Source organism: Lemur catta, chromosome 10, assembly GCF_020740605.2.
Source record: "Lemur catta isolate mLemCat1 chromosome 10, mLemCat1.pri, whole genome shotgun sequence".
NCBI lineage: Eukaryota > Metazoa > Chordata > Mammalia > Primates > Lemuridae > Lemur > Lemur catta.
In genome coordinates this window covers 67735664-67761831 of record NC_059137.1, presented here as the reverse complement: position 1 = coordinate 67761831, position 26168 = coordinate 67735664, and the positions used below count along the sequence as shown (strand labels likewise).

Below are 26168 nucleotides of genomic sequence, written 5' to 3'. Positions count from 1 at the left end.
GCATGCACATAGCAACAGAAGAAAGGACAACCATGTACTTCATGTCATTTTGATAAATGTGAGTAAACACACATATATCCATACACATCCTTCCAGCAAGGATAGACTTGATTTTATTGTGTGTCCTTTCATTTTATTTTTCGTGTGTTTTTTAAGGTTGATTTGTATTTTTATTTTTTCAGCCATAGAAACATTCTATTTCCAAAGTAAAAACATGATCTAAGTTTTGAATTTTATCTTCAGGAAAAAAGTATGTGGGATTGAATTAAAACTTCAAATATTATAGACCACAAAAAAATAATAATGAGGAAGATAAGAATAGTTAAAGAGTTCTAAAAAAAAAATAGATTGTTTTTTAAAAAGACATAAAAAACCCTACCCTACAACAGGGTAAAGAATCAATGTATATCCTTTGCCTCAACCTGCCCTTTTTTATAAGACAGTCAACTCCTAAGAGAAGAAATTTTAGTACAGTATGCAATTAAGCTTGGATGGGGGAAGGGGAGCTCCCAATTTTAACTCAGCTGTAAGCTTTAAAAAGTGTTTTATTCCCAAATTGCAACAACTTAATGACAAAGTAAAATACACGTTTTTGTTCCTGATTTTAAATTAGGAAACTTGGAACAAAGGGGCTTTTGAATGCATTTTTTCCAAGGTGGAAATTTGGTTCTTTTTGCTTTTCAAATAATAGCTGGTTCCTCCAAGAATGAAGGTGTAGAGCACTGAGAAAGTATCAAATAAAAGAGAAGCAGGAAAGAAATGTATTAAATGCATCCTACAGAGAATAAGTAAACAGTCTGTCGTTGATCTCATTATTACTTATGAACATGTCCTCATCTCTTGAAGACTGATCAGAGAACATAGAGAATAAAAAGAAATTCAGGTTTCTCATCTGCAAAATTAAGAATTGGATTAGCTGACATCTGTAGGAGCCCTTCCTGCCCTGTCATGCTGTGACTCCTGGAGATCTCAGTTAAAGAATTAGAGATTACTCAGTAGAAGAACTGGAAATTACTGGAGATTGCAATTTAAGGTACTGAGAAATTTTGCAGGTCTGGACAGAGGCACAAGCAGAAGAAAAGTACCCACCTGAATGTGCAAATCATGGGTCTTAGCGATGTTGCCGAGTTCACCCATCAAAGTCTCAGAGCAGGAAAGGGAAAAACGTGGTGTCACTATGGGCTTCACTCTAGAATACTAGAGATAATAAAAAACAATTGATAAGGAAACTATGGCTATCAAAAACATGACGTGTACCCCCAAATGCCTGTCATATAGCAAGATTTTATGTCTTCATTTGGCAGTGGGGGGAGTTTCCCATTCTACAAGTTGGTGGCAACGCTGGATTTCCTGGAAACAGCTCATGGCTGGGAATAAAGGAGATATAATCTGGAGCACCGAGTTCAACAGAAGACCCTGTCCCCAATGATAGACACTCCCCATTCCCCATATTAAGACTCACATGAAGCCTCAATAGAGTGGCCTTTATGAAGAGAATTAGAGGCTGAAGGAGAAGTGTGAAAAGACAGTGCTGGGGAGACTACAAGTGAGACGGTATTCCCCTTTCTACTCCTTGTAGGGGCGGGGGCAATGGGCTGGCCAAGGCCTCCTTGAGAACTGTTCAGTCGCAGGATCAGCCCTCGTGCCGGCTGAGGTGAGTGGCCAGGCAAGAGAGCAGGACTCACAGAGGGGTGGTGAGGATATGCATCTACAAAGTGCCATCTAGTTCTCTCAAGGTTAGATTGAAAGAAATTCTGAGATTTCCTGTGGTTTGCAATCAGACCTCAAACGATGGTAAGGGAAGGGTTAGGCTTGCCAGTCTATGAACTTGCCCGACGGAGCCACCGACCAGCCTGCTGGGGGTGGAGGCAGAAAACAGCATTCTCTCCACAGGCTCAGCAATGACAGGGCACTGTGGTGCCTGGCTGAGTGCCCGCAGGCCGTCTGACACGCACGCATATGTGGACCAAGGCAGCCGGTGGCTGGGCATCGGGGTTGGACACTGCCTGTGTTTCAGCCCAGACCAGGGATACAAGTGGCCAATGCCGGTGTTGACATAGCGGCCAACTGTCACAAATTCCAGAGTTCGCCAATCTGCCCCACACCCATGACGCCCTTTCCCTGCTCCCCAGAGACTAGTCCTGTGAAATTAGAAGGTCCCAGAGGAAAGAGAAAAAAAACTACAGAGAAGGGAAAGCTGCCTTGAGATGGTAACTGTAAACTGGGCAGTGACTGAGATTTTCATACCTTGGATCAACTAAAAGCTTAGAGAACTTGGGACCAAGTTTACCTGCCTAACTTAATTTAGTTTTTCTGGCGGGGCATGGTGGCAGACACCTGGAATCTCAGCATTTTGGGAGGTTGAGGTGGGAGGATCTCTTGAGGCCAGGAGTTTGAGACCAGCCTGGGCAAAAAGCAAGACCTCGTCTCTACAAAAAATACAAAAATTAGCCAGGCATGGTGGCACATTCCTGTTGGCCTAGCTTCTGTGGAGGCTGAGGCAGGAGGATTGTTTGGGTCAAGTAGTTGGAGTTTCATGCCACTGCACTCCAGCCTGGGTGACAGAACAAGACCCTGCCTCTAAAAAATAAAATAAAATAAAATAAACAAAGAAAAAAAGAAATAAATTTAGTTTATGTTGCATGTAGGCAAGTGGTTTTAGAGCCAAGAAAAGTATATACAATTATAAGAATAAAGGAAACTTGCTGTTTGCACATATCTGCGTAGTAATTAATCAAAACAACTAAAACCAAGTAATAGTTCCTCATTTCAAAACTGTGTTTCAAGCAAAACACAGAGAGCTAGGTATAGAACCACACCAGACTGCATTGGAAAGAAAAAAATGCCTGACCTCTGTTTCTCTGAGTTTGATTTTTTTTTAGCTTCCACAAATAAGTGAGATCATACAGTATCTATCTTTCTGTGATTGGCTTATTTCACTTAACATAATGACCTCTAGGTTCATTCATGTTGTCACAAATGCCAGGATTTCCTTCTTTGATATGGTTAAATAATAATCCTCTGTGTGTGTTTGTGTGTGTATATTATATATATATATACACATACATACATACATACACACACCCCTTGCATTTTCTTTATCCATTCATCTGTCCATAGACACTTAGTCATCTCCATTATGAATAATTATGAATCTCCATTATGAATAATGCTACAATGAATACGGGCTGCAGATATCTCTTTAAGATCCTGATTTCATGTCTTTTGGATATATACCCAGAAGTGGGATTGCTGGATCATACGGGGAGATGTTGATCAAAGGGTATAAATTTTCAGTTATAAGATGAATAAGTTCTAGTAATATCATGTACAGCATGGGTGATGGATGTGTTACCTTGATTTTGATTATTAAATAATGTATATGTATATCAAATCATCACATTGTGGCTGGGCGAGGTGGCTCATGCCTGCAATCCTAGCACTCTCGGAGGCCAAGGTGGGAGTATTCTTTGAGGTCAGGAGTTTGAGACCAGCCTGAGCACGACTGAGACCCTGTCTCTACTAAAAATAGAAAAATTAGCCAAGAGTCTTGGTGCACGCCTGTAATCCCAGCTACTCGGGAGGCTGAGGCAGAAGGGTCACTTGAGCCCAGGAGTTTGAGGTTGCAGTGAGCTATGATGACACCATTGTATTCTACCCAAGGAGACAGAGCAAGACTGTGTCTAAAAAAAAAAAAAAAAAAAAAAAAAATCACATTATATACCCTGAATATATACAATCTTGATTTGTCAATTTTAAATATTTAAAAAAAAAAAAGCCTGACCTCATTGAGCTGAATTGATGGGTCCACTGTGAAAACAATTAAAGGTTCTAGGAAAATACTTCTTCATGCATGGAATAAGCCAATGGTACACAAACTAATCTCTATCAAACACCTTAATAACAAATTCTATAACAAACGTAAAGCCAATCTAAATGCAAGCTCTGAACAAATCTACTTACATTCTTTTGAAGCATTTCTGACACAAATCTGAAATAAAGCAACAAATGTGAAGTTAGAAAACTTAAGAATTTTCAAATAAATGTTTCAAAAGGGTAAAACATGATCTTTACATGCCCTAATTTCCATGCAAACATTTCTGATGTGGAACATGTTTCCTGACCACTAAAGATTAACAAGTAGTATTTACTCTGCTTTCCCCCTTGCAGCCAGAGGTGGGGCAAAAAGTCACAGCGAAATGTAATGTTATTACCTACCATCAGTTGGGCTGTTCAGGAGTATTCCCATAGCACTCAAGCTGTTCTACTAGCTCAATCTCTGTTTGGGGAAATACTGAAATATGTTACGCTCCATAGATATTAGAGTCATGGAGTCCTATGCACCAGGAGGTGTTTGGAAGCCATGGGACTCTCTACCTCTAATTCCCCTAACATGGAAACTTACTCGTTCACACAGTATTACCACTTATTTCCAGGGCAGAGAGATCCTGGGGATGGATGCTGGAGTACAGCAGAAGGAATAGGCTAGAGGTGGTTGTAAAGTGCATGGTAAATGGGATGGACAGTGACCCCACCAGTTATGGTTGTAGGGATGGTGGCAACTACAAAGTCTATGAAATGGCTACTTCTGCCCTGGTGGGGCAGCTACAGTTTCCTGCCTTCTAGTATTCCTTTATTTCAAAAGAAAATATGAATTAAGGTTTACTACAGCCACAAAAATGGGTTAATAGACGAGCTAAGCATATGGCCGATGCTAGGGGACAGTGGGTACTTCCTTCTCTCTGTGAGCATGTAGCAGCCCACAGAGGAGGAAGGCCTGAGCAATGAAAAGTTGAACTTCTAAAACTCGCATTAGGATAGATTTGGTCTTGGGAAAGATTTATATCTAAAGAATTTTCTTCTATATCTCTTGGATGTTGAATACAATAAAATTGCTTGTCAAATCTTCAAGGAACTATGGAAAAGTCATTTAAAAATGTTAAGAAAAGCATTTATATGGTCAGCAGAATATCATAATGTTACACGAAAAAGAACATAATGAAAACTCATGATCTCAAGTAATAACAAGACCCACAACCAAAAGTAATTTAATGAGCAGGCCACATTGTACTTAAAAATCAAATCCAACCTACATGAGAAGCCCTGATCTATAATAAAGGAGAAGGGGAGAGTAAATCATTTACTTTAAAAAAGAATCTCTCATTTTACAAAAGGATTTATCCTAGGACCCCTATAGCAGGTTCCTAGAGGCTTTAAAATATAATTTGTTACACAAAAATTGTATTGACATGCAAGAAATTTTTTTAGGAACAGACGAATTTCATTAAGTTGGATAAACCCACACGGTGGCCTTCGCAAACGGGAAGAATGACTTAGTGGGTTCAATCATCTTTCAACTTCATTTCAACATCACGGGGAGACTCCTGAGTGTGTTAATACATCTTGAGTTTCTCAGGTCTTTTTTGATTTTTTTTTTGCTTCAACTGTGTGGGATCAGGGGAGAAGAGAGGAAGAATGCTAGAAGCACCAAGAGAAGCACTCTTGTACCACAGGAGAAAATCACAGAGGGCTGGAGTCTCTGAAAATATGCTCCACAGCTATTTATACCTTAAAAAAACTTTGTAAGAAAAAAACAATCATTCCCTTGTGAGCTTAAAAGCAGACTTTCAAAAATAAATTTACTTTTTTAAAAAACTAATTGCTTTCTACTCAACTCTTATCTAAAGTGGATATGAATGAGAAAACACAAATATACATGAACCCCACCCACATACTCCTATTTTTAAAAACTATTTTATTGAAGTATAATTTATTACTCATACCACAAAATTCGCCTTTTTTAAGTGCACGATTCAATGATTTTTTTAGTTAAATGTACTGAGTGTGCAACCATCATAATCCAAAACAGCCTTATCACCCCAATTACATTCCTTGGGGCCATTTACAGGTAATAGTCATTCCTACCTCTGGCCCTAGACCATTTCTAATCTAACTTTCTGTCTCTATAGATTTGCATTTTCTACATATTTTCTATAAATGGAATCATATAATATGAGGCCTTTTGTGTTTGGTGTCTTTCTCTTACCACAATGTTTTTAAAGTTCATCCATGTTGTAACATGTATAAGTACTTGACTGTTTTTTATGAATTGAATAGTAGTCTACTGTATACCACATTTTGTTTATCCATTCACTAGTTAATGAAAATTTTAGTTGTTTTCTACCGTTTGGTGCGAGACAAGTCCCCAGATGGCTTTGGTGACCCAGCTCTTTTTCTTGCTTATAGTTCTCAGAATAACTGTAGAACATGCTGGGAATGTAACATCCTGAGATAATGAGGAACCGGCCAGAACAGCCTAGGTTCTGATCCCTTTCCTCCTAGAACGGATGTTCTACAATGCTTTTGCCCAGTGAGCCAAGTTTCCTCTGGGCATAAAACCACAGATAGAGCATGCTTTCAGGATCCCTCAGCTATGGGGTTACATGGGGCATGCACAGGTGAGACTCCATTCACCCTGGGCAACTTTCCTGAGCCTTGGAAGACCAGCTCACCGTGAGTTCTAGGCATCTATTGTCCCTTGCTGCCTATCTGTGAGTAATAAACTTGCTTCCCTTGTTGTGTGAGTGTTCTTCTCATGGACTGGTGCAAGTGGATTCACACTAGTGTGCAGTATTGGCAAAGTGTTTAGAGTCCTCCTCTGGGATTGATACTGATGCACAGAGAATCTGCTTCATGTTTGGCTTCATAAATAAAGATGCTATGAACATTCACATGCAAGTCTTTATGTGGATATATGTTTTCATTTCCCTTGCACACCCCTACTTTTTATGATTCCATCTGCATTTGGCAACCTATTCTTTAAGGTGTAGATCTTCACAAAGTAGGAGGTACACAACCTCTGGTGAACCTAGCCTATTGTCCAGCAAGAGCAAAGTGGACCTTAGTCCCTCCCATAGTCTTTCTCTAGCTTGTGCGTCACCACAGAATGTTCTCAGAACCTTGATTGTAGTAGTACAATGAGGCCCTCCTCCCTGTGAGCACACAGCTATGGAACCAAGGCAGGAAAATGAATCACAGCCTTCCCTCCTACATGTCTGCACTTTACCGTGGAAAGATATTCTTTTGGGTCATGATTTTGGAGAGGGGACATTCTAGCTCCCTACATTAGCATGTTATGGCTATTCTAGCATATATCTAGAACAACTTTCCTCTTCCCATGGTAGGACAAAACAGTTATGAGGGATACATATACCACCTTGAAAAAATACTAAAAAGATACAAAGCAAAATTCCAATATTGGTAACTTTAGGTGGTTTAATCATGGAGAACATTTTTCTTCCTTGTACCTTTTTGTGCTTCTCCAAGGTTTGGATCACAGGTACACATGTTATTACTTTGGCATTATTTTTTAAATAATAGGTCATTTTTAGTAAAAGGTCATTAATCTATAAATGCAACAGTAAAAGATTCATTAATCTATAAATGCAACTCATTTTTCCTAACTTCTTGTGCAATATTTTACTTCCATAAATGATTCTTCACTTCCACCATCCTTTTTAAATATAAATAAACCACCACAAATACTCTTGCATGCCTTCAGTCTCTCTCTCTTTACTTAGACTGAATACGAGGTGGGCCCTGTGTCAGGGCAGAAAGAACTCTGCATTTAGAGTCATAAACCTTGGTTTTAAATTCTGGCTCTGCTACTTAAAAGCTGCCTGACCATGAGCAAGTCACATAGCTTAACTCAAACTGAACTTCCTTATCATAAAATACAGATGCCTCGTGGAGATTTCTATGAGGAACAAGTGTGACAGTGCAAAGGCAAGCTCTTTGTCAATCCTTAATGATCACCAACCATCGGGTCAAATTCACTGCAGACCAAATGACCCATTGCATTAAACGTTCTAAATCACCATGTGCATATCCCGGCCGGGTGGTAACAGCATCCCATTTCCTCTTTCACTATCTCTCACTCCACCAGAGCAGCAGAGGGACCCACCCATAACACAAATGGGGACAAATGAGCATTTTACCTCTCTGTTTCCTTGACCGACTCCTCGGTGCTCTCCTTGTACTCTGGCACAGTGTCATTCAAATCCATGCACACTTTGCCCACAAAGGCTCGCTGTCCAAATTTATCTGTGAAGCGCACACAAAAAGAATCTGAAGGTATATTTATTTCTCAAATAGTACTTTTTCTAAGCATTTTAAAAGCATTTTAAAATTGCAATTATTATGGAAAACATACGTGAACATGTAAAAGATCATCCACCATCCCATCACTTAAGAACAACAACAACTGCTGAGCTCTGGAGTCTTCAGAATAAAATAAAATACAAACAAAAAAGATAAAAAAAGAACAATAACAACAACAAATCCCCACTAAATTCACTAATAAAGATTCTTCCATTTATTACTTCCACCTACTACCTCCCCCATCCCCATTCCCAGGCTGCCCAGGTAATCATTGGGTGTTTTTTACTTATTACTCAGATTTTCCCTTTGTTTATACAGTTTGTACATATTTTTTCTAAAGTCATAACTGTCTTTGCTCTCATTTTATCACATGGTAAAGAGAAAATAGCCTCAGATCCTAGAGAAAGATTCTATTAGTCCTTGGCATGCCTATACTGTTTTTTCTCTTCCTTCCTTCTCTTTTTTCCCCCCGCTCACAATCTCCTTCCATCTCCTACTCTATCACTGCGCCTTGGATTGAGTTTCTCTCTCTCTCTCCAAAATGTGGTCCTCTTCGTGGTAAAACACAGCATGGTCTAGGGATAAGGACATGGGCACTGCACTTAGACAGATTTGGATTGGTTCCTTATTCCTCTGATTACTCCCAGGATGGTGGATATTACTTGGTTAAGGTATCCAGTGTCCTCTGGTAGGTGCAGGGTTATGAGGAATGCATGTAATAACATATATAAGGTGTCATGCTTGTGAGAAGCAGGCACCAGACTGCTCCACTTCTTAACTGTAGCAATGCCAATAGCATTATCTCTGGGAAATTTCACTTAATCCCACTAGCAGCTCTCAGCACTGATGAGGTCTAGTCCTCATTAGAGGTGCTAGAACAATTCTATCTTGGCCAGAAAGTTGAAGCTACATGGGGCAATGGTAATTGTTGTTGTTGTTTTTTTTTTTTAACAATGTCTCCACATCTGTTATAGGAGTCTTTCAGAAGTCTTTCTGCATCTCTCCTTCCCCTATAATTCATTGTAATACCTGGCCATTAGATTAATCTTCTTAAAATGCTACTTTTATCACATAACTCAGCTGACTCAAGATTCTTTGAGCCTGTGATGTATATTGGAGCTGCTCCACAGTCTGAGCCAGCCCATCTCCCCACCCTCCTCTCTCACCCCACCATGTGATAACCTTCTACTCCAGTTAAACTGCTCTACTCCCCGATCCCTGCATCTACAATGGACATTTCCTGTCCCTGTATCTCTGTCCATGTCATTTCCCCCATCCAGAAGACATTTTATTCTCTCCCCCATCTCATCTTCCCTTCAAAGACTGGTTGAAAAGCCCCTTCCAGCCAGGTGTGGTGGTTCACACCTGTAATCCTAGCACTTTGGGAAGACGAGGTAGGAGGATTGCTTGAGCCAAGGAGTTCAAGACCGGCCTGGGCAACATAGCATGACCTTTTCTCGACATAAAGTAGAAAAATTAGCCAGGCATGGTAGTGCGTACCTGTAGTCCCAGCTACTCAGGAGGCTGAGGCAGGAAAATGGCTTGAGCCCAGGTGTTTGAGGTTACAGTGAGCTATGATGAGGCCATTGCACTCTAGCCCCAGTGCAACAGCATCATTTATTGTTTTGAGACAGAGCAACAGACCTTGTTTCAAAAAAATAAATAAATAAATATCCCTTCCATGAAGTCTTCCCAGACAACCTACTCCTGGGTTCTCTTTGGCTACTCTGAAAACTGTGATGTCTATTTTCAGTATCATCCATCAGACCTTTGGTATAAACTACCTTGTCTAGCAAGTAGTGGCATCCATGCACCAGCCAACAGTATTTAAGGCAACTGCTATGTGCCAGGCACTGTGCTGGGTACAGGTTTTGGACTCATCAACCTAGATCCAGTCTCAGCTCTGCTTACTAGCTGTGCAACATTGGGCATGTTACTTTAACCTCTCTGAGCATCAGTTTACCCAGCTCTTACATGAGAACACCATTCATTAGCTACCTCAGAAGGCTGTTTGCAGCTGAGCTAATCAATACAGAGTGCTTGGCACAGTGCAAGGCGTCTAGTAACAGCACCATAGATGTTACACAGTTATTGATCAATGTGTGCAAGCATTCTGTTTGGCTCCTCAAAGGCAGGGATGATTTTCTGTTTCATTGTGCTCCAGCATCTGAGTCTAGCCAATAGCCAACACGTGACTATCAATTATAATAAACTGTTGCCACAGTTAGAATTAGCAAACTTATCCTAAAAAGCCCTAAATTAATAAACAAAATTCACACCCATATACATCATTATGTAACCAAAAAATGGAAGCAAATGATCAAATTACTAAAACAACAGAAAATATTCAAGGGCCACAGTGATACACAGACAATTACCTGAAAAAAAAATGCAATGCTCAAATTCTAGCAATTAAAAGGTGGGACTGCCCACAAATACATGTAAGATGTTTGCGAGGCCTGGCTGTCTTTACCCATAAATCATGCTTTCATCTGCTCACCTGTGATTTCAGCAAGGAGCAGAGATGAGTCAGTGTGGATTGTTCCAAAGTAACAAGCTGTGGTTGTTCCATTCTTTAGTGTTCTCCTCTAAAAATAAATCACAAAAACCATGAATTGCATGTGCCCAGAAAAAGTCACATGGCATATTCAGAGAAAAATAGAATTCTAGCTTTTAAATTTAAAATGCTTTTTATTTAAAGGTATGCCATCTTGATATGGAATATAGTTAAGTAAATGGCAAAAGTATTTATATTCCAAAAGTGTTAGCTGTAGAAGTTGATACTTTTGATTTCCTAGGTTCAAACAGTTCTGTGTTTCAGAATTTATAAAATGTGATACTAATTAATTCCTTATTTCTTAGGATTAAAGATATCCAAATGCTATTGCCTCTGGGAGTGCATAAATAAGATTTTCCTATCTATTAGAGGGTAAAAATATTCAGCCAGACTTCTATTAAATAGTTCAACCTGAGTGACTGACCACATGTATCCATCTTCTTTCCTTAGCAAATCACCACTGACATAACAGTAAGGAATACAAAATTTATTAATCCACAGGAAGAACATGAGAGGAGACATGAGCAGAGGAAATATTTCAACATCTTCTTGAAAGACCAAAAAAAACATGGATGAGGACCTGGAAGCAAGTTGGAAAGAGGGAGAGAAGTACATGGGTGTTAGCAGGGAATTGGCTGAAAGTCTACGTACAGATGATTAAACCCTGGCAAGACCCTTCTCCTCCCTACTGAAATCAGTCAACCGCCCCTAACCTGTTCCTCATAGGAGAGATTTACTGTTTGTAGAAACTGGAGAGTATTTAGCTGGCACAGCCCAAAAGGACAAGGTAACGAAGAGGTTTAAATGAAAATCTGGCTGACCTCTAAGGTCATCTTCGTCAGAAAACCACGTGTACTAATTCCACCACTCCTGCCAGGGATTAAAGGATTCTATTCTAGAGAAAAAGGGTAGCTCTAGAAGAAAGATGTCCTCATAGTGGCTTGTGGGGCCCAAAATTGAAACGGCTGTTTATTGCCTTCACACTTCACTCTACAATGATGTTCACTGGTCAACAAGCGCTACCTTCACTCAGAACTTCCAGTCAGCATCTTACAGCATCACACTTAAACATGAATGTATGCCTAAGGTTCAATAGGCCTTAGAGGAAAGCTAATATCAAAAACAGGAGGAGGAGGAGAAAGAATCTGAAAAAAAAATCCTAGAGAAAACAGGTAACCTATAAGATTGGGGAAAAGCTTGTTTTAAAAAAAAACACTATGATTAACATCCTCAAAGAAATAAAAGACACTAATGCATCCACAAAACAAGAACAAAATGCTATGAAAATCAAAGAACAAGAATTCTCCAAAAGTAAAATTATAAATGAAATATTTGGAAGCCAATTTGGAAGGGTTGTCAAGGAAGTTAGAGAGAAACTCTCAGGGAAAAAAAGAAATCAGAGGTAAAAAGATAAGAAAATTAGACTCAGTCTAGGAGCTCCAACATTTAGAATAAGAGTTCTAAATAAATTTTTTTAAGTAAACAGAAGGAAGGAACAAAATTATCTGAAAAATAATATTAGTCTCCAAACTGAAGATGCTCATTGAATTCTCAGTACAGTCAATAAAAAACAGAACCCAGAGTAAGGCATGTAATTGTGACATCATTAAGTCCATAAGTAAACATGATGAAAGCATCCAGAAAAAAAGAAAATTAGTCATAGATAAAGGACAGGACTTGCAATGGCACTGGGTTTCTCATCAACAATGCTGAAAGCAGAACAATGCCTCCAAATTCTGGAGGAGTTATTTTTAATGCAGAATTTTATACCCTGGTAAATCACCAATCAAGTGTGAAGGTAGAATAGAGGTATGATAGATAGTCAACGACCTAAAAATTTTACCCCTGCATGAACTGTTAAGAAGGTTCTAGAAAATGGGTTTTAGCAAAACAAGACAGTATAAAGAAAAAGAATTCCTGGCTCCAGGGAATGGGGATTAAATACAGAAAAGAGGCAAAAGGAATGCCCATATTACAGTAGTGCCAGAGAGAATCCCAACCTCAGAGAAACAAGAAAATGGCAGAAGGTAAGAAGATCTCCAAGAAAGAAAATGGAACTGGTATAGCCTAACCTGCCTAAGCACTTGGAAAAAGAGACTGGTTGTTTTGAGCACTTTGAGGTCTATCCTTAGCAGAAGCTTTTTAAAGTATAGAGGAATACCTTCCAGACTAGGATTCTTCCTTGCTTTTTGCCTATTATTAGCTATGTGACCTTAAGAAAGTTGCTTTAACAATGCACAATTGCAAAGATGTGGAAACAACCCAAGTACCCATCAATACATGAGTAGATCAATAAAATGTGGTTATATATACCGTGGAGTTCTACTCAGCCCCAAAAAACAATGGTGATCTAGCACCTCTTGTATTATCCTGGATGGAGCTGGAACCCATTCTACTAAGTGAAGTATCACCAAAATGGAAAAACAACCACCACATGTACTCACCATCAAACTGGTATTAACTGACAACACTTATGTGCACATATGGTAGTAACATTCATTGGGTGTCAGGCAGGTGGGGCAGGGGAGGGGACAGGCATATTTACACCTAATGGGTACAGTACGCACTGTCAGGGGGATAGACACACTTGTAGCTCTGACTTGGGTGGAGAAAAGGCAATATATGTAACCTAAACATTTGTACCCCTGTAATATTCTGAAATAAAAAAGAAAGTCACTTTACTTTCTTAACATCAGTTTGCTCCTCTATGAAATAAGAGGGCTTTCTTGACTAGAACAGAGGTCAGAAGCTGAAAAGTCTGCAGGATTAAAATAGTTTGGAGTTAAGATAATAGGGAAGAACATCCCCTACCTTAGACAGCAACCTCTATTTCAACTTCAGTCAATTGTTTTAAAAAAGCTAATGAGAGCCCAGTGATGTTAGTCCCAAAGATCAAAAGAATTCGAAAATCTGGATTTTTTTATGTCAATCTTTCTAAATTTTAAGACACTTTTTACATGAAACAAAATATATCTGGCTGCCACTAGAGGATGTTTAGAACTTGTCAGTTACAGACAAAAATGAGCTCACCATCAGCATTACAAATCCAGGTGATAAGCTAATACCATGACATAGGTATCAAATTTAATCTCCAGTAACTAAAAAAATGTCTGGGTCCTAGTGTATGCTTAGTGTTCACCTGAGGAAGCAGAATTACTAAAACAGCAAGAGACACAAAATGAACTACAATTAGCATTCTTAGATAAATAGAACATTTTATCCTTGAAAGAAGAACAGGTTATTGTTATAACAGTAAGTGTGAATTAATGATTTGCAAAATGAGGACATGACATTCTCTAAGAATGTAGCAAGAAAGAAAAGTTCAGAGATATGGAAGCAGATCCAAAAGTTTCAACATTTTTCTAATAGCAGTTATCAAAAGAAAGAGTAGGTTGGAGAGAAGAATATATCAATGCTAAGAGTGAGAGAAAGAAAGAACAGAAATCCTAGCACAGAAGAAAGACAGGAGTTCTCGGATTGAAAGAACTATATATTAAAGGGAATGAATTGGAAAATCAGCAATTTAAATTTCAGAGCACCAAAAATGAGGAAAAATATCCTAAAGGCCAGCAAATTTGCTAGCGAGGAATGAGAACCAAACTGACATCAGCACATTAAATGCTGATATGCAAATAATTTCAAATAGAATTCTCTCTACATCTAAGGCATTGTTCAAGAGTAAGAAAAAAGGAAAACCATTTTTGGTAATTCAAAGATTTTGTATGTTTATTACCCACCTGATTGGAAAGGAATATCAAAATCTATATCCCAACAAAATAAAAAGGAAATCCAAGAGAAAGACAGGAATCCAAGTAGCAAAAGAAAAGCAAAGCTCATTGTTAAATTAAGTGCGGATGTTAAATAACCTAGAATTAAATTAAAATAAATGTTAAAAGTTAAATTTAAAAGTTAAAACTTATTTTAAATTAGTATAGATGGCAAAAAAAATAAAGTTGAATTAAAATCTTAGATGTGACATAACATAGGACATTGTCAAGTGGGTAGGGATGAATGAAGAAAGGAAGAGAACGTAAGAACTATTGTCTCGTCACATGGGAGAATGTAGAGAAAAATAATGGAATACTTATTTAACGCTTTTAACAACTTTATCTCATAGATAAAAAGTCATACAACAGAGGAAATACAGTGTTTTAAAAATTTTGCAGAATCATAAAAAAACAACGTTTTATTAGGTTATAAAATAAATCTCAACTATTCCCTAGGAAAATGACACAAGTTATTCACTAACCAAACTAAAATAAAACTAAAAATTAAAATATACACACAATCTAAATTTTTCTAAATTTTCAAAATTTTAAGCACTTTTCTAAAATCTTGGCTTGAAGAGGAAATCAAAATGGAAAATTGAGGCTATTTAGCAATGAAGACAATAGAGGTACCACACAGTCCCTGACAGGAAGCCCATTTCTTGGTGTCAGACCTGAGCCAGAGTGTGTAAGTATATTCATTGTATTGCTCAGGAGAATATTTGCAACTAAGTTTTGTTTTGTCACGTTCACCAAGGATCTTACTCTCCTGTTCCTTGATCATAACTTGGGCAGATTCTTAAAGGTTCTAGGTTTTTTTTGTTGTTGTTTATCTCAGTCTCATTTGTAAGTATAATCTCTCTTCCAGTTTGCAATGTTTAAAAGGGAAATACTCTAGGTTTGGTTTACTGAGGATTTTTTTTCTCATAATCTCAGGAGGTGTTTGCTAATACATACTTTAAATTATTTGCAGATGAAATTATCACTGCTATAATCTATGGTGCAAATTTCTTGAAGTAGTTCTATGATTGTTTTCTGGGGGAGAAAAATTTTAAAAACCAAAAAAATCTTAGTTCTACTCATGAGTACTTCCTCCACACCCCTTTGCATTGCCACAGGAACACTTCAGCCTAGGAACAGGTTCTAGCTAACAAATCTCAACTCTCTTAAACAGATGCCAACCACACCGTTAGCTCGTCCAACTGTAAAAGTGTGTGTGCCTGTTCATGACCAGAAATGGAGGATATATGCACAGCAAATAAGAATAAAACCTCTTTTGTACTCATTGACATCAAATACTTAAACAAATCTCTGATGCAAAAAATAATTTTTATGGAATATTGCCATATATAGTCCTTGATACTCTATCTCTCGAACATAATAGATTTATCTATCTGGACTTTCTGATACTACAGCATCTTTACAATATATATTTTGACAACATAGCATCTTTCTACATTAAGGAATATTAGGATTAATTTTCTCAAGTTTCAGTACAAGGAATACATACATATGCTTTACCTTAACAAATGTGTTATTTTTTTTATCAAATAGACAGTGTAAATTTGATAACTGATTTCCTTCTCTGGGTCGGGTTCTAAAAATTTAAAACCAAATTGGTGACAAACTCTAAAGTTCATTGACCCCACAGCATACCATTGACTTCTTGGTTTTATTTTCTTTTTCCTCTCCCACTTTTTTCTTTGCTGTGATTTCATGACTCATTTTCTTTTGTTGTGTACTATGCAATTTTAAGATATCTCAAACCCTTTTTAGAACAATATGAGATATAAATAAAGATTTGGTGTGGTTAACACGATTCATTAACACAATGCACCAGCAACTTCATACACAGCTTTTAGTCCTTCTCAGTTTTTCTGGTGTCATGTGGATGCATGCTAAATATGTAAGAGCCACAATTACACTGAATTTATAATTATGCTAGGCAAGTGTATAAATGTTAGCACTTGGTTTTACTCTTTAAGCCTAGAATAATGCAAGACCAAAGAAATAGGTGCATATGGCAGGATGGCTAGGTCAGTCACTGTGGAAGTCTTGGGATACTGTCACCTCTATATAGTTAACAACAATGGATCCAACAAAGCCATCAATGAGTCCAACAAAAACTTAGGAGTGTTCAGACCAAGTGTACTGAACCACATGAGGTAGTAATCAGATAAAAAGGCATTTGTAGCTTTAACTTCTTTCCTTCAAAAGCTGTTTCCTGTTACTGAGTGGATACTGGTTCTGGGCATAGGGTTGGAATAGAAAGAAGGGAACTGATTTTCTTGAAAGAATAGAAGGACGGACATTTTCAGATCCTTCAATATATAGTTAGCACACACTCCAGCCACTGTTCAATGACTGAACTAGCCCCAGAGTTCCCTCTAGTGGTATTAATGCTCAAGTCACATTTTCACATACCCTGCAATGTAGGACCATCCTATTTTCCCTCCTTGCAAAGCTACCAGAATAATGTGATATCCTTCTAATGGTAATTTAAAGTTTTAATTTTAAATTTCCTTGGGTCTTTTTTTAAAGCAAACACATAGATCTCTTACCATGTGCTAGGCACTATTCTAAGAACCTCACAAATATTAACTTGCTTGTAATTCTCATAAGAATCCTGTGAATTAGGTACTATCATAAGCTCTATTTTTTACAGATGGGGAAAGTGAGTCACAGAACTTTCCAAAGGTCACACAGCTATTCATTCCATATGGTCCTCAGAACAGCATTAGAGGTTGGCAGGAATAGGGAATATACATCACATTAAACCCAGATTTGGTAAAGTAAAATACAAAAAGTAAAAGAGAGTAACATGGAGCTCACCAGATTGGGGACTTGGGAACTTGGATGCAAATTCTCTCTTTGTCACTGACTAGGCACATAGGTGAGGTGGTCACAAACTCAGTGAGCTGTGAAAGAACTTTAAAAAAATCTCTAAGGTCCATCTTAGCCTTAACTGCCTATGCTTTACATTTAAATCCACCCTCCCAGGAAGCAGCTGCTTCTATAGATGACACCATTCACACAGGATACTTACGACAACTCTAGTATATACTTCTTCAGCAACGTCGGTGCTCTGGAATCTGTGTTCCAGAGGAAATGTGTACTTGGTCAGCCACTCCAGAAGTGGCAGGTCTACATTACTTCCAGCAAAGGAATACTGAGGGGCATGGATGTGCGTATCAACCAGCCCAGGCATGAAGAACTCACTGGAAAATAAGAGGAGAGGGAAAGTATTTAATAACACCTCCAGTCATTTTCTGTATCTGTATTATTTATTTATTTATTTATTTCAGGATATTATGGGGGTAACAAACATTTTGGTTACATGATTTGAGGTGTGCCTTTTCCCCCCCTATAATGCTCACCTATGCTCACGCGGTAGTAATATTCTTTGGGGATTAGAGGGTTGGGGGTGGATAAACCCTGTATCTTTAAATCACATTTTCTCTTGAGAATGATTTCATTGTTCACCCCACACAGGTTTATAGCTGATGCAACCAGACAACTGCAAATTCTTCTATTTTTTCAGAGGTTAAGAAATAAAAATGAAGCTTTCTCCTTGGAGAGATATAGCTCCTAAGTCAGAATGGCTGGTGTGGGGTTAACCACTGATGATGGAGGGAGGAAAAAGCCCCAGCATGGAGCAGAAGCAAAGCAGTCATAGCATAAGAAAGGAGGGAAGCTATGATTTAATCCTATGACTTTGTTCTCACAGCTGGTGGTTGTAGGACAGAGAGCAAAAAAAACGGGAGAGGAGGTCTTCAAAACTTCTAGAGGTGTGGTGAGGAACGCACACGCAAGTCACTAAGGGTGAATGGGATGAAAGACAGAGTGGCTGCAATTTTAGACTCTGTGGTCATTTTGATCTTGGCTGACTACAAGACATCTAGTCCTTTCCCATGTGATGTAGAGGCCAAGTTCTCAAACGAAGCAGCAAGAGCAAGCTGATTAGGAACAGGCACGGGAGCACACATGGGCAGTGGTGTAAATGGTTAAGCGAAGAGGGAGTTGCGTTGCTATGGCAACCATGCTCAGGATGCTTCTGATCACTCCTGCCGCTATCCTGATCCACCAACTAACACGCATATTTCTATTAATTCTTATAATGGAAAGTCACGGAAAGATGTTTTGAACGTTTTCAGAGGCAATACCCATAGAATGGAGGCAACCTGATGCTAACAGACACTTAAAGCTTTTCTAAAGAGAGCTAATCCGGTTCACAAGCCACTAGTAAGTGCTCAACCTCATCCAGATATTCACCAAAACATGGCACGCACTACCACCACCAGCACCTTGAGTAAATGTCAAATCTCATAAGGAACTTGAACTTGAAACTTGACATCACAAGAATACCTTATACTACCAAATCAAATGTATAAATACCACCCAAATGTGAGATGAGTAAGGCCATGAGTAGCTCGAAGTGCATTATTTTAAAAAGAGAGCCAGGAATGGTGGTGGTAATGATGATGGTGGTGACAGGAACTAATGTTTCCTGAGTGTGTACATGTACTGGGCACTGGGCACAGTGTCCCGTGTGCACCATCTCCTTTGCGGGAGGCAGTTCACTGTAAGGTTAAGGACATACATTCTAAACTCGCGATGCTTGGATTTGAAGTCAGGCCCCACCATAAACCAGAAGTTGGAGAGTCAGCGTGTTATTTAATCTCTCTGTGAGCTGGTTTCCTCTTACATAAAACAGAGATAGCAGTAGCATCATAGAGCTGTTGTGAGGATTGAGTTACTGTATGTAAGAACAGTGCCTAGATAATGGAAAGTATCAACAAATGTCAGTTATGATGATGATGACGATGCAGTGCTCACAACACATGTATGAAGTATGAGAGCACTGTCACCCTCATTTATGCAAGGGTAAGCTAAAGCTCGGGAAATTTAAGTAGGTTGAAAAAAAGTAATAATTAACTAGTAAGTTTTGGAGCTGAGATTCAAACCCCGGCAGTTTGTCTAGAGGCCCCATGTTCTATGTGCCGTGTGACAGAACTGTTAATTCACTAACTATGGAAATAAAGTAGAGTAAGAACTTTTAAGTATGGCAAGAAGGCAGCATTAAGTGAGCCTATAATGTGGGAAACAGGCAGAGAGGGAGGATGAAATATGAATTTGTCTCAGGTGGCGGTCACTGACCTCTCCAGGACAGGTCAGTCCTTTGGGATTTTGCATTCTCCACTACCACAAAATAGAAGCACAGGATGGCTTCTTCAGGCGGTTAAATTGTTCAATCAAATAACATTTCCCAAGTATCTACTATGTTCAAGAAACTCTGCTAAGCCTTGTGGAGAGTCCACAGAGAAGTAAGTTATCTTATTGTCTGTGAAGACTTTACAATCTAGTTAAAGAAATTAGGGGTGAATGAGTATGTGTGTGTGAGAGAGAGAGAGAGAAGGAGAAAGAAAGGTTATACATAGAATGTCTTAGTGAGCACTTTCACTCCTAGATATTTACCCAAGCCAAATAAAACATAAATTTATAAAAAGAATTGCAAAAGAATGTTTATAACAGCTTTATTCATATTAGCCCCAAATTGGAAACAATGCAAATATCTACCACAGGACAATATGGATAAACAAACTATGGTAAAATGGAATACTATTCAGCAATAAAAAAGAATGAACTGATACCCAAACAGTATGAATGAATCTCAAAAACAGCATGTTGAACGGAAGAATCTGGACACAAAAGAGCACATATTGAGTTATTCTATTTATATGATGTTGAAAAACAGGCAAAAGTAATCTCTGTGACATAAATCAAACAGTAGCTGCCATTGTGGGGCTGAAGAGAGACTCGAGGGGGGTCAAGGGACTTTCTAGGATAAGAATGTTTTATATCTCAATTGTCATGCTGGTTACATGGTATATACATATGTGCCAAAACTTATCAAATTATATGACTGAGACCTATGCATTTAGGAAAATTTTTTTCCTAAAAAACAAACAAACAAAAAAAAAGGTTTTTAAAGGGTCTTGAATACTCAATTTAGCAAATCAACATAGATGTGTTATTCTGTATCCAAAAGGAAGGGGATCCTGAGAATCTTTGTTTGTTTTTTGTTTTCTTCCGCAGATTATGACATACTCAGCCTCGGGTTTAGGAGGACATACATATCTGGTCGGGGTAAGCACGTGTTGGGAGATTCTTGAAATCTCCCAAGCATGAGGTTTCTGAATAGAGATTATGATGATGGGAACAGAAAAGGATGAATGTGACAGAAGGAACCTGATCTTAGCTCTAGAAAGCAAAGGAGAGGAACAAGTCAAAGAAAATAAGTTTTTGAGCATGTGGGTCTGAGGATATGACATAAACTATCAAGAATCTACCAAGAAAGTTCATTTCGGGGAGGAGGGGGTTGATGTTATGGTAAACCTGGTAGCAAAGTGTGACCTCCAAGAGTCCAAGAAGTAATTGGAAATGTGGGATAAGAGGTCACGTAAGAGTTAAAGATGGGATCAGATTTGAGAATCTTCTCTATGTTGGTAACCCTAGAAGTCAGTGGTACCAGAGAGTTCTGTGGAAGAAAAAACAAAGCTAAACCTTGAGCAACACGCTCCACTTAAGGAGAGCACGACTGAGGAAGAGGTCATAATGGATCTTGGCAGAGCTGTTGTCAAGAGGAAAGAGGGAACCCAGGACAGAGAGCCGTCAAGGAGAAAAATGAAGGGGACAGAGCAGTAACTAGTGCCCCAAACTGCAAGGGTCAAGGATGCCTAGTCTGGGATGTCAGAGTCTAGGAAAGACCCCAAAAACCCAATGCAATGATTGAGGGAGGCAGCCAATCTCAGAGGGATTTAGTCCTTCATTTTAAAAAGTACTTAACAAGTCACTAGCATGTTTTCAGTACTGTCCTAGGTGCTGAGGAGAGAGTGATGAACATGAAAGAGAAAGTATTGGGCAGATGGAGAGCTCCTTTTAAAGATATTTGGTAGTAAAAGTCCATATGCAGAAGAGCACAAGTCATTTTTTGTTTTTCATGTAGAGGAAACCCTGGTACGTTCACCAGATAGCAGAGATGAGAAAGTGAAAGAGATGACTCAGTATATAAAATCTCCAGAGGCAACACAGAGCAGGGATTTATTACATCTAAAGTGTGATTTTCACTCAGAAAGGTTACAATCCTTTTTAAGGAATAGGAAGCATTGTGAAATGGTTATTAACGGAAAGACTCACAGAATCTAGATAGCAGTCCAGGATTTATTACAGATATCTGTACACACAGAAGCACGGAATGTGTGAGTTGCATGTGAGGTCGTTGACCCCAACTACTCACTTTACAGTGGGAGCAAGAGGAATCTGGGGGATGGCAAACAAGCTCATCTTCAGACTCGCAATTTGTTAGCATCCCAGCCAGGATTCAAACTTAGTTCTACAATCTCGACATTACTTACAGCTAAATTGTAGCTATCAAAAAGCCCAGCTGGAGGAAAAGCAGAGAAAAGATCTGGAGGCGGCAAGGAAAGGTGAAAAGCTCTCCTTTTTCCTTTCTGCCTATCAGCTTTTCTCTTCCCACTTTACTTAATCACCATAATAATTCCCTAAGAAAATCTCAACTTCCCTCCAGATATTCCAAACCCGCAGTGTGGGCCAAGCCATAGCATAACCTAATGAAAAAGAACGAGATACACCCCTCATACACTTATCAGAATACCCACCTGTCTTTTAACCAAGTGGAAAACATGAATAAAAGCTCAACAATCAAAATATACAACTAGATATAAAGGCCTGGTGGCCCAATTTGTTTGCACATCATCATCACCCTCATCAACCTGCCCTGCTGGGGATGTGATAGCCCTGTGGGCCTGGTACCTGGTACCTGGGATGTTTGAAAAGCACTGTATCATTGCACAAAAAAACACAAGATTGTAAAACAAACAAACAACAACATCCTGTCTTTATTTAAAATTTTGATATTTTGCTCATCATGGATTTTGTATTAATTTTTTAAAATATTGCATTAAAGTATTACTTACCTTGATTACTGAGTATTTTGCCTTCCCAGCTGCCTTAAATATTGTGCCTAAGGTGAATGCCTCACTCCCCTCCCCCAGTCCTGGCCCTGCAAACCTGTCCAGGGTGCACAGCCACAATCTGATCTATTCCCACCTCAGCACTGCCCGTGGTGCTCCAGCTGTAATTTTCCTTCTTTAAAAATCCACATTGTGCTGAGATAGCCCTGTAGATGCAATGGGTATTGGGCCAAGTCTACTAAAAAAGCTGTCAGAGACATCATCTTCTATAGTATTTTAATCATGACTTAAATTCAACTGCATATAACTTGTACACTTAAGAATTACTTTGCATTTCAAGTATGATTTTTCTTCAAAGACTTCAGCCTTCCACCAAAATTTAAATTATTTCTTACCTTACTACTTCTCTTTGTGCTGTGCTTACAGGGCCCCCAGAATCTGCATTTTCATGGATTTAATTCCAAAAGAATTCTCATAAGAGAGACAAAGGGATACAAAGACCCACAGGTATGTTCCCCCCCTCCCCATCCTCCAACCACTTCTCCCATCATCTCATCTCCTCCCGGCCTCCACGTCATCCGATTCCAAGCCTTCCTCTAATCCTCCATCACAAGACATGCAAGCACATGACTATAAATGTCAGTTGTTCCTCAATGTAGATTCTTAATGGAAATTGAGCAAGAGTAAGTAGGTGGTAATAGCAGAAGTTCCTATATGAATTTCCATGCCCATTGCCCATATACTTCCAAGCTACAGAGAGGCAGTGGGGAAAGGGACAGGGGTGGGGGAAGTGAGTTTAACTGCACATGTAGCAAAACTTTATGAGCAGTTATCCTGTCTCTCTGGACTGGGACCACAGATGAGCTTAATGGCCGAGATAAACTCAAAGGGCAGTAGCTTGGTTTACACCTAAGAGCTGCAAAACTCTAGCATATAAATTCAAACCAGGTATTCTCATACCTAGTTCAACGTTCCTTTTGGCTCACTACATTTCCCAAAAGTCAATTCCTAAGTTATGAAAGTGTTTTCAGAATGAAAATGGCACCACTTTTATTGACCTTGGAATGAACTTGGCCTGAAACAAGACAAAATATTTATGCTTTAAAAAAAAGTACTCACATTTCTATAGAATGAATCAAACAGGTTATGAAGACAGTGGGCCAATCATAAAGAAATATTTTATAAAAGTATTTAAAACCACTAAAAGTAGTTGAGCTATAAAATCAGAGCTCAAATTCACCTCTGGACATAGGTCTTCTGTGACCAAGCTGTTGCTGTAACTGATCCTCAAAATCTCCCTCCCTGCTCCTCAATAGTTTATCTCTATCATACCCTTCCCCTGCCCACTAACTTTCTTCATAGAACATACCACAATCTACCACTGTCATGTTTATGTATCTGTTTGCTTGTTTACTGGCAGTGTCCCCCGTGTCCCCCATGGGCTATAAACCCTGTGAGGACAAGAAGGACCTTGAAGATCTTTTTCACCTCCATATCCCAGTACTGCATACAGTAGGCTCAACAAATATTTGCTGAAGAAATGAATGAATCATGGCAGCCTCTAGTTCTCAAAGCTTCCAGCCTTCAGCTTCCTGTTTACCTTCTCCTTCTCACTTCCTCCCTTAAAAATAATTAATTAATTTAAAAATTAATTAATTTTTTTAGAAAACATATCTGTCTCTCAAGGCAGGTTTCCTATGACTTGAGCCTAGTTAGTGGCATCCAGGAAAACAGAAGTTGATGATGACTTACTGGTGGCTCAGTTCTCTTATTTCACATGGCTTGAAGCTCCATTCTTTGGCCAGTTTTTCATGTTGAGATGCTTCTTCTAAAAACACTATCTTTAAAAAAAAGAAAGAAAAGAAAAGAATCACATATTAATGAACCACAGTCATTTGTTTTTGTTCAATAGCTAAATCTTTTTAAAATAGGCTATACTGTAGCTTAGTTACTTTTAAAAGATATTTGATACCAAACAGAGTTGAGTTTAGAGGCAAAAAATGTAGAGGTTTGCCTTTGGTAATCTAAAGAAGTAAACTATGTGTAATTTCTCTTTTTCTGCCACAATGTAGATATCAGTGAGACTTCAAAAATTCTAATTTGAAGATATAAGGTATTAAAAATGGCTAATTGGCATCTCTTTCTCCTCCACCCCTGAAAATTATTAAAGGAAACAATTGTTTATAGAAAATGTACTTTACTTCAGATGAATAAAAGAGTCTATATTTTTGTTTGGCTATTATGGGAAACCCAAGACCAGAATGCAATTATAGTGACATCATGGGGCAATTTACTAACACTAAATATAACTGCACATAATAATTGCCTTTCAATTGAGTCTTAGTATGAGCTCTGTTGATGTTCTGATGCTTGGCATATGCTGTAAAGTGGTCTGCTATATATTTCTAGTACCATGTGTAAGAGATACAATAGTGAGGTAGATAAGAGAGAGACCTCTCAAATTAGGCTTGTGAGATCTGAAATCTGTGAGTGACCGCTGAGAACCTGGATGAGTCTCTTAAATCCTTCTTGGTCTGGTTTCCCACTCTGCAAATTAGGGATAATACCAGTACATATTTCACAGAGGTACTATGAGGACCAAATATGGTAATTCTGGTGAAGAAGTTAGCATATTCCTAGAATATGTTAAATGACAAATAAATTATATCTGTTGATTATTACTTAAGTACACACTTAAGTACAGTGTGACTGCTTTCTCTATATAAATGGATTGTAGGTGGGGCACTGTGATACATGCCTGTAATCCCAGTGCTTTGGGAGATCATTTGAGGCAGGAGGATCATTTGAGGCCAGGAGCTAGAGACCAGCCTGGACAGGTAGTGAGACCTCATCTCTACAAAACTTTTAAAAATTACCTGAGTGTAATGGCATGCACCTGTAGTTCCAGCTACTTGAGAGGCTGAGGCAGGAGGATCACTTGAGCTTAGGAGTTCAAGGGTACAGTGAGCTATGATTGTGCCACTGCACTCCAGCCTGGACAACAGAGCAAGACTCTGTCTCTTAAAACATGTGCAAAAATTTTCTATAAAATACTAGCAAACTAAATTCAACAGCACATCAAAAAAATAACTCACCATAACCAAATGGACTTCATCCCAGCGATGCTAGGATGGTTCAATATATGTAAATCAATAAATGTGATTCATCATATAAACAGACTTTAAAAACAAAGATCATATGATCATCTCAATAGATGCAGCAAAAGCATTTGACAAAATTCAGCACCCTCTCATGATAAAAACCCTCAACAAACTAGGCATAGAAAGAACATACCTCAAAATTATAAAAGCCATATATGACAAATCCACAGCCAGCATCATACTGAATGGGGAAAAGTTGAAAGCATTCCCCCTAAGAACTGGAACAAGACAAGGAAGCACACTGTCACCACATCTATTCAACATAGTTCTGGAAGTCCTAGGCAGAGCAATCAGGCAAGAGAAAGAAATTAAGGGTATCCAAATCGAAAAAGAGGAGGTCAAATTACCGCTTTCTGCAGATGATATTATCTTATATCTAGAAAACCCCAAAGATTCCTCCAAGAGACTCCTGGAACTGATAAATAAATTCAGCAAAGTTTCAGGTTATAAAAGCAATGTACACAGGTGGATGCAGTGGCTCACACCTGTAATCCTAGGATTTGGGGAGGCCGAGGTGAGAGGACTGCTT

At 38.7% G+C, this 26168-nt stretch overlaps 1 protein-coding gene across 3 annotated transcripts in view; it reads right to left on the bottom strand.

Annotated features, from left to right (window-relative positions):
• Positions 1-26168, bottom strand: part of GDA (guanine deaminase) — a 90126-nt gene that overhangs the window by 23561 nt on the left and 40397 nt on the right. For all 3 annotated transcript variants that reach the window (XM_045563944.1, XM_045563946.1, XM_045563943.1), the window contains exons 2-7: positions 24231-24319; positions 17531-17702; positions 10661-10748; positions 7998-8103; positions 3964-3991; positions 1090-1197 (exon numbers count right to left, since the gene is read on the bottom strand). In XM_045563944.1, coding sequence (XP_045419900.1) covers positions 1090-1197; positions 3964-3991; positions 7998-8103; positions 10661-10748; positions 17531-17702; positions 24231-24319 — 591 coding nt within the window. The remainder of the gene's footprint in view (positions 1-1089; positions 1198-3963; positions 3992-7997; positions 8104-10660; positions 10749-17530; positions 17703-24230; positions 24320-26168) is intronic.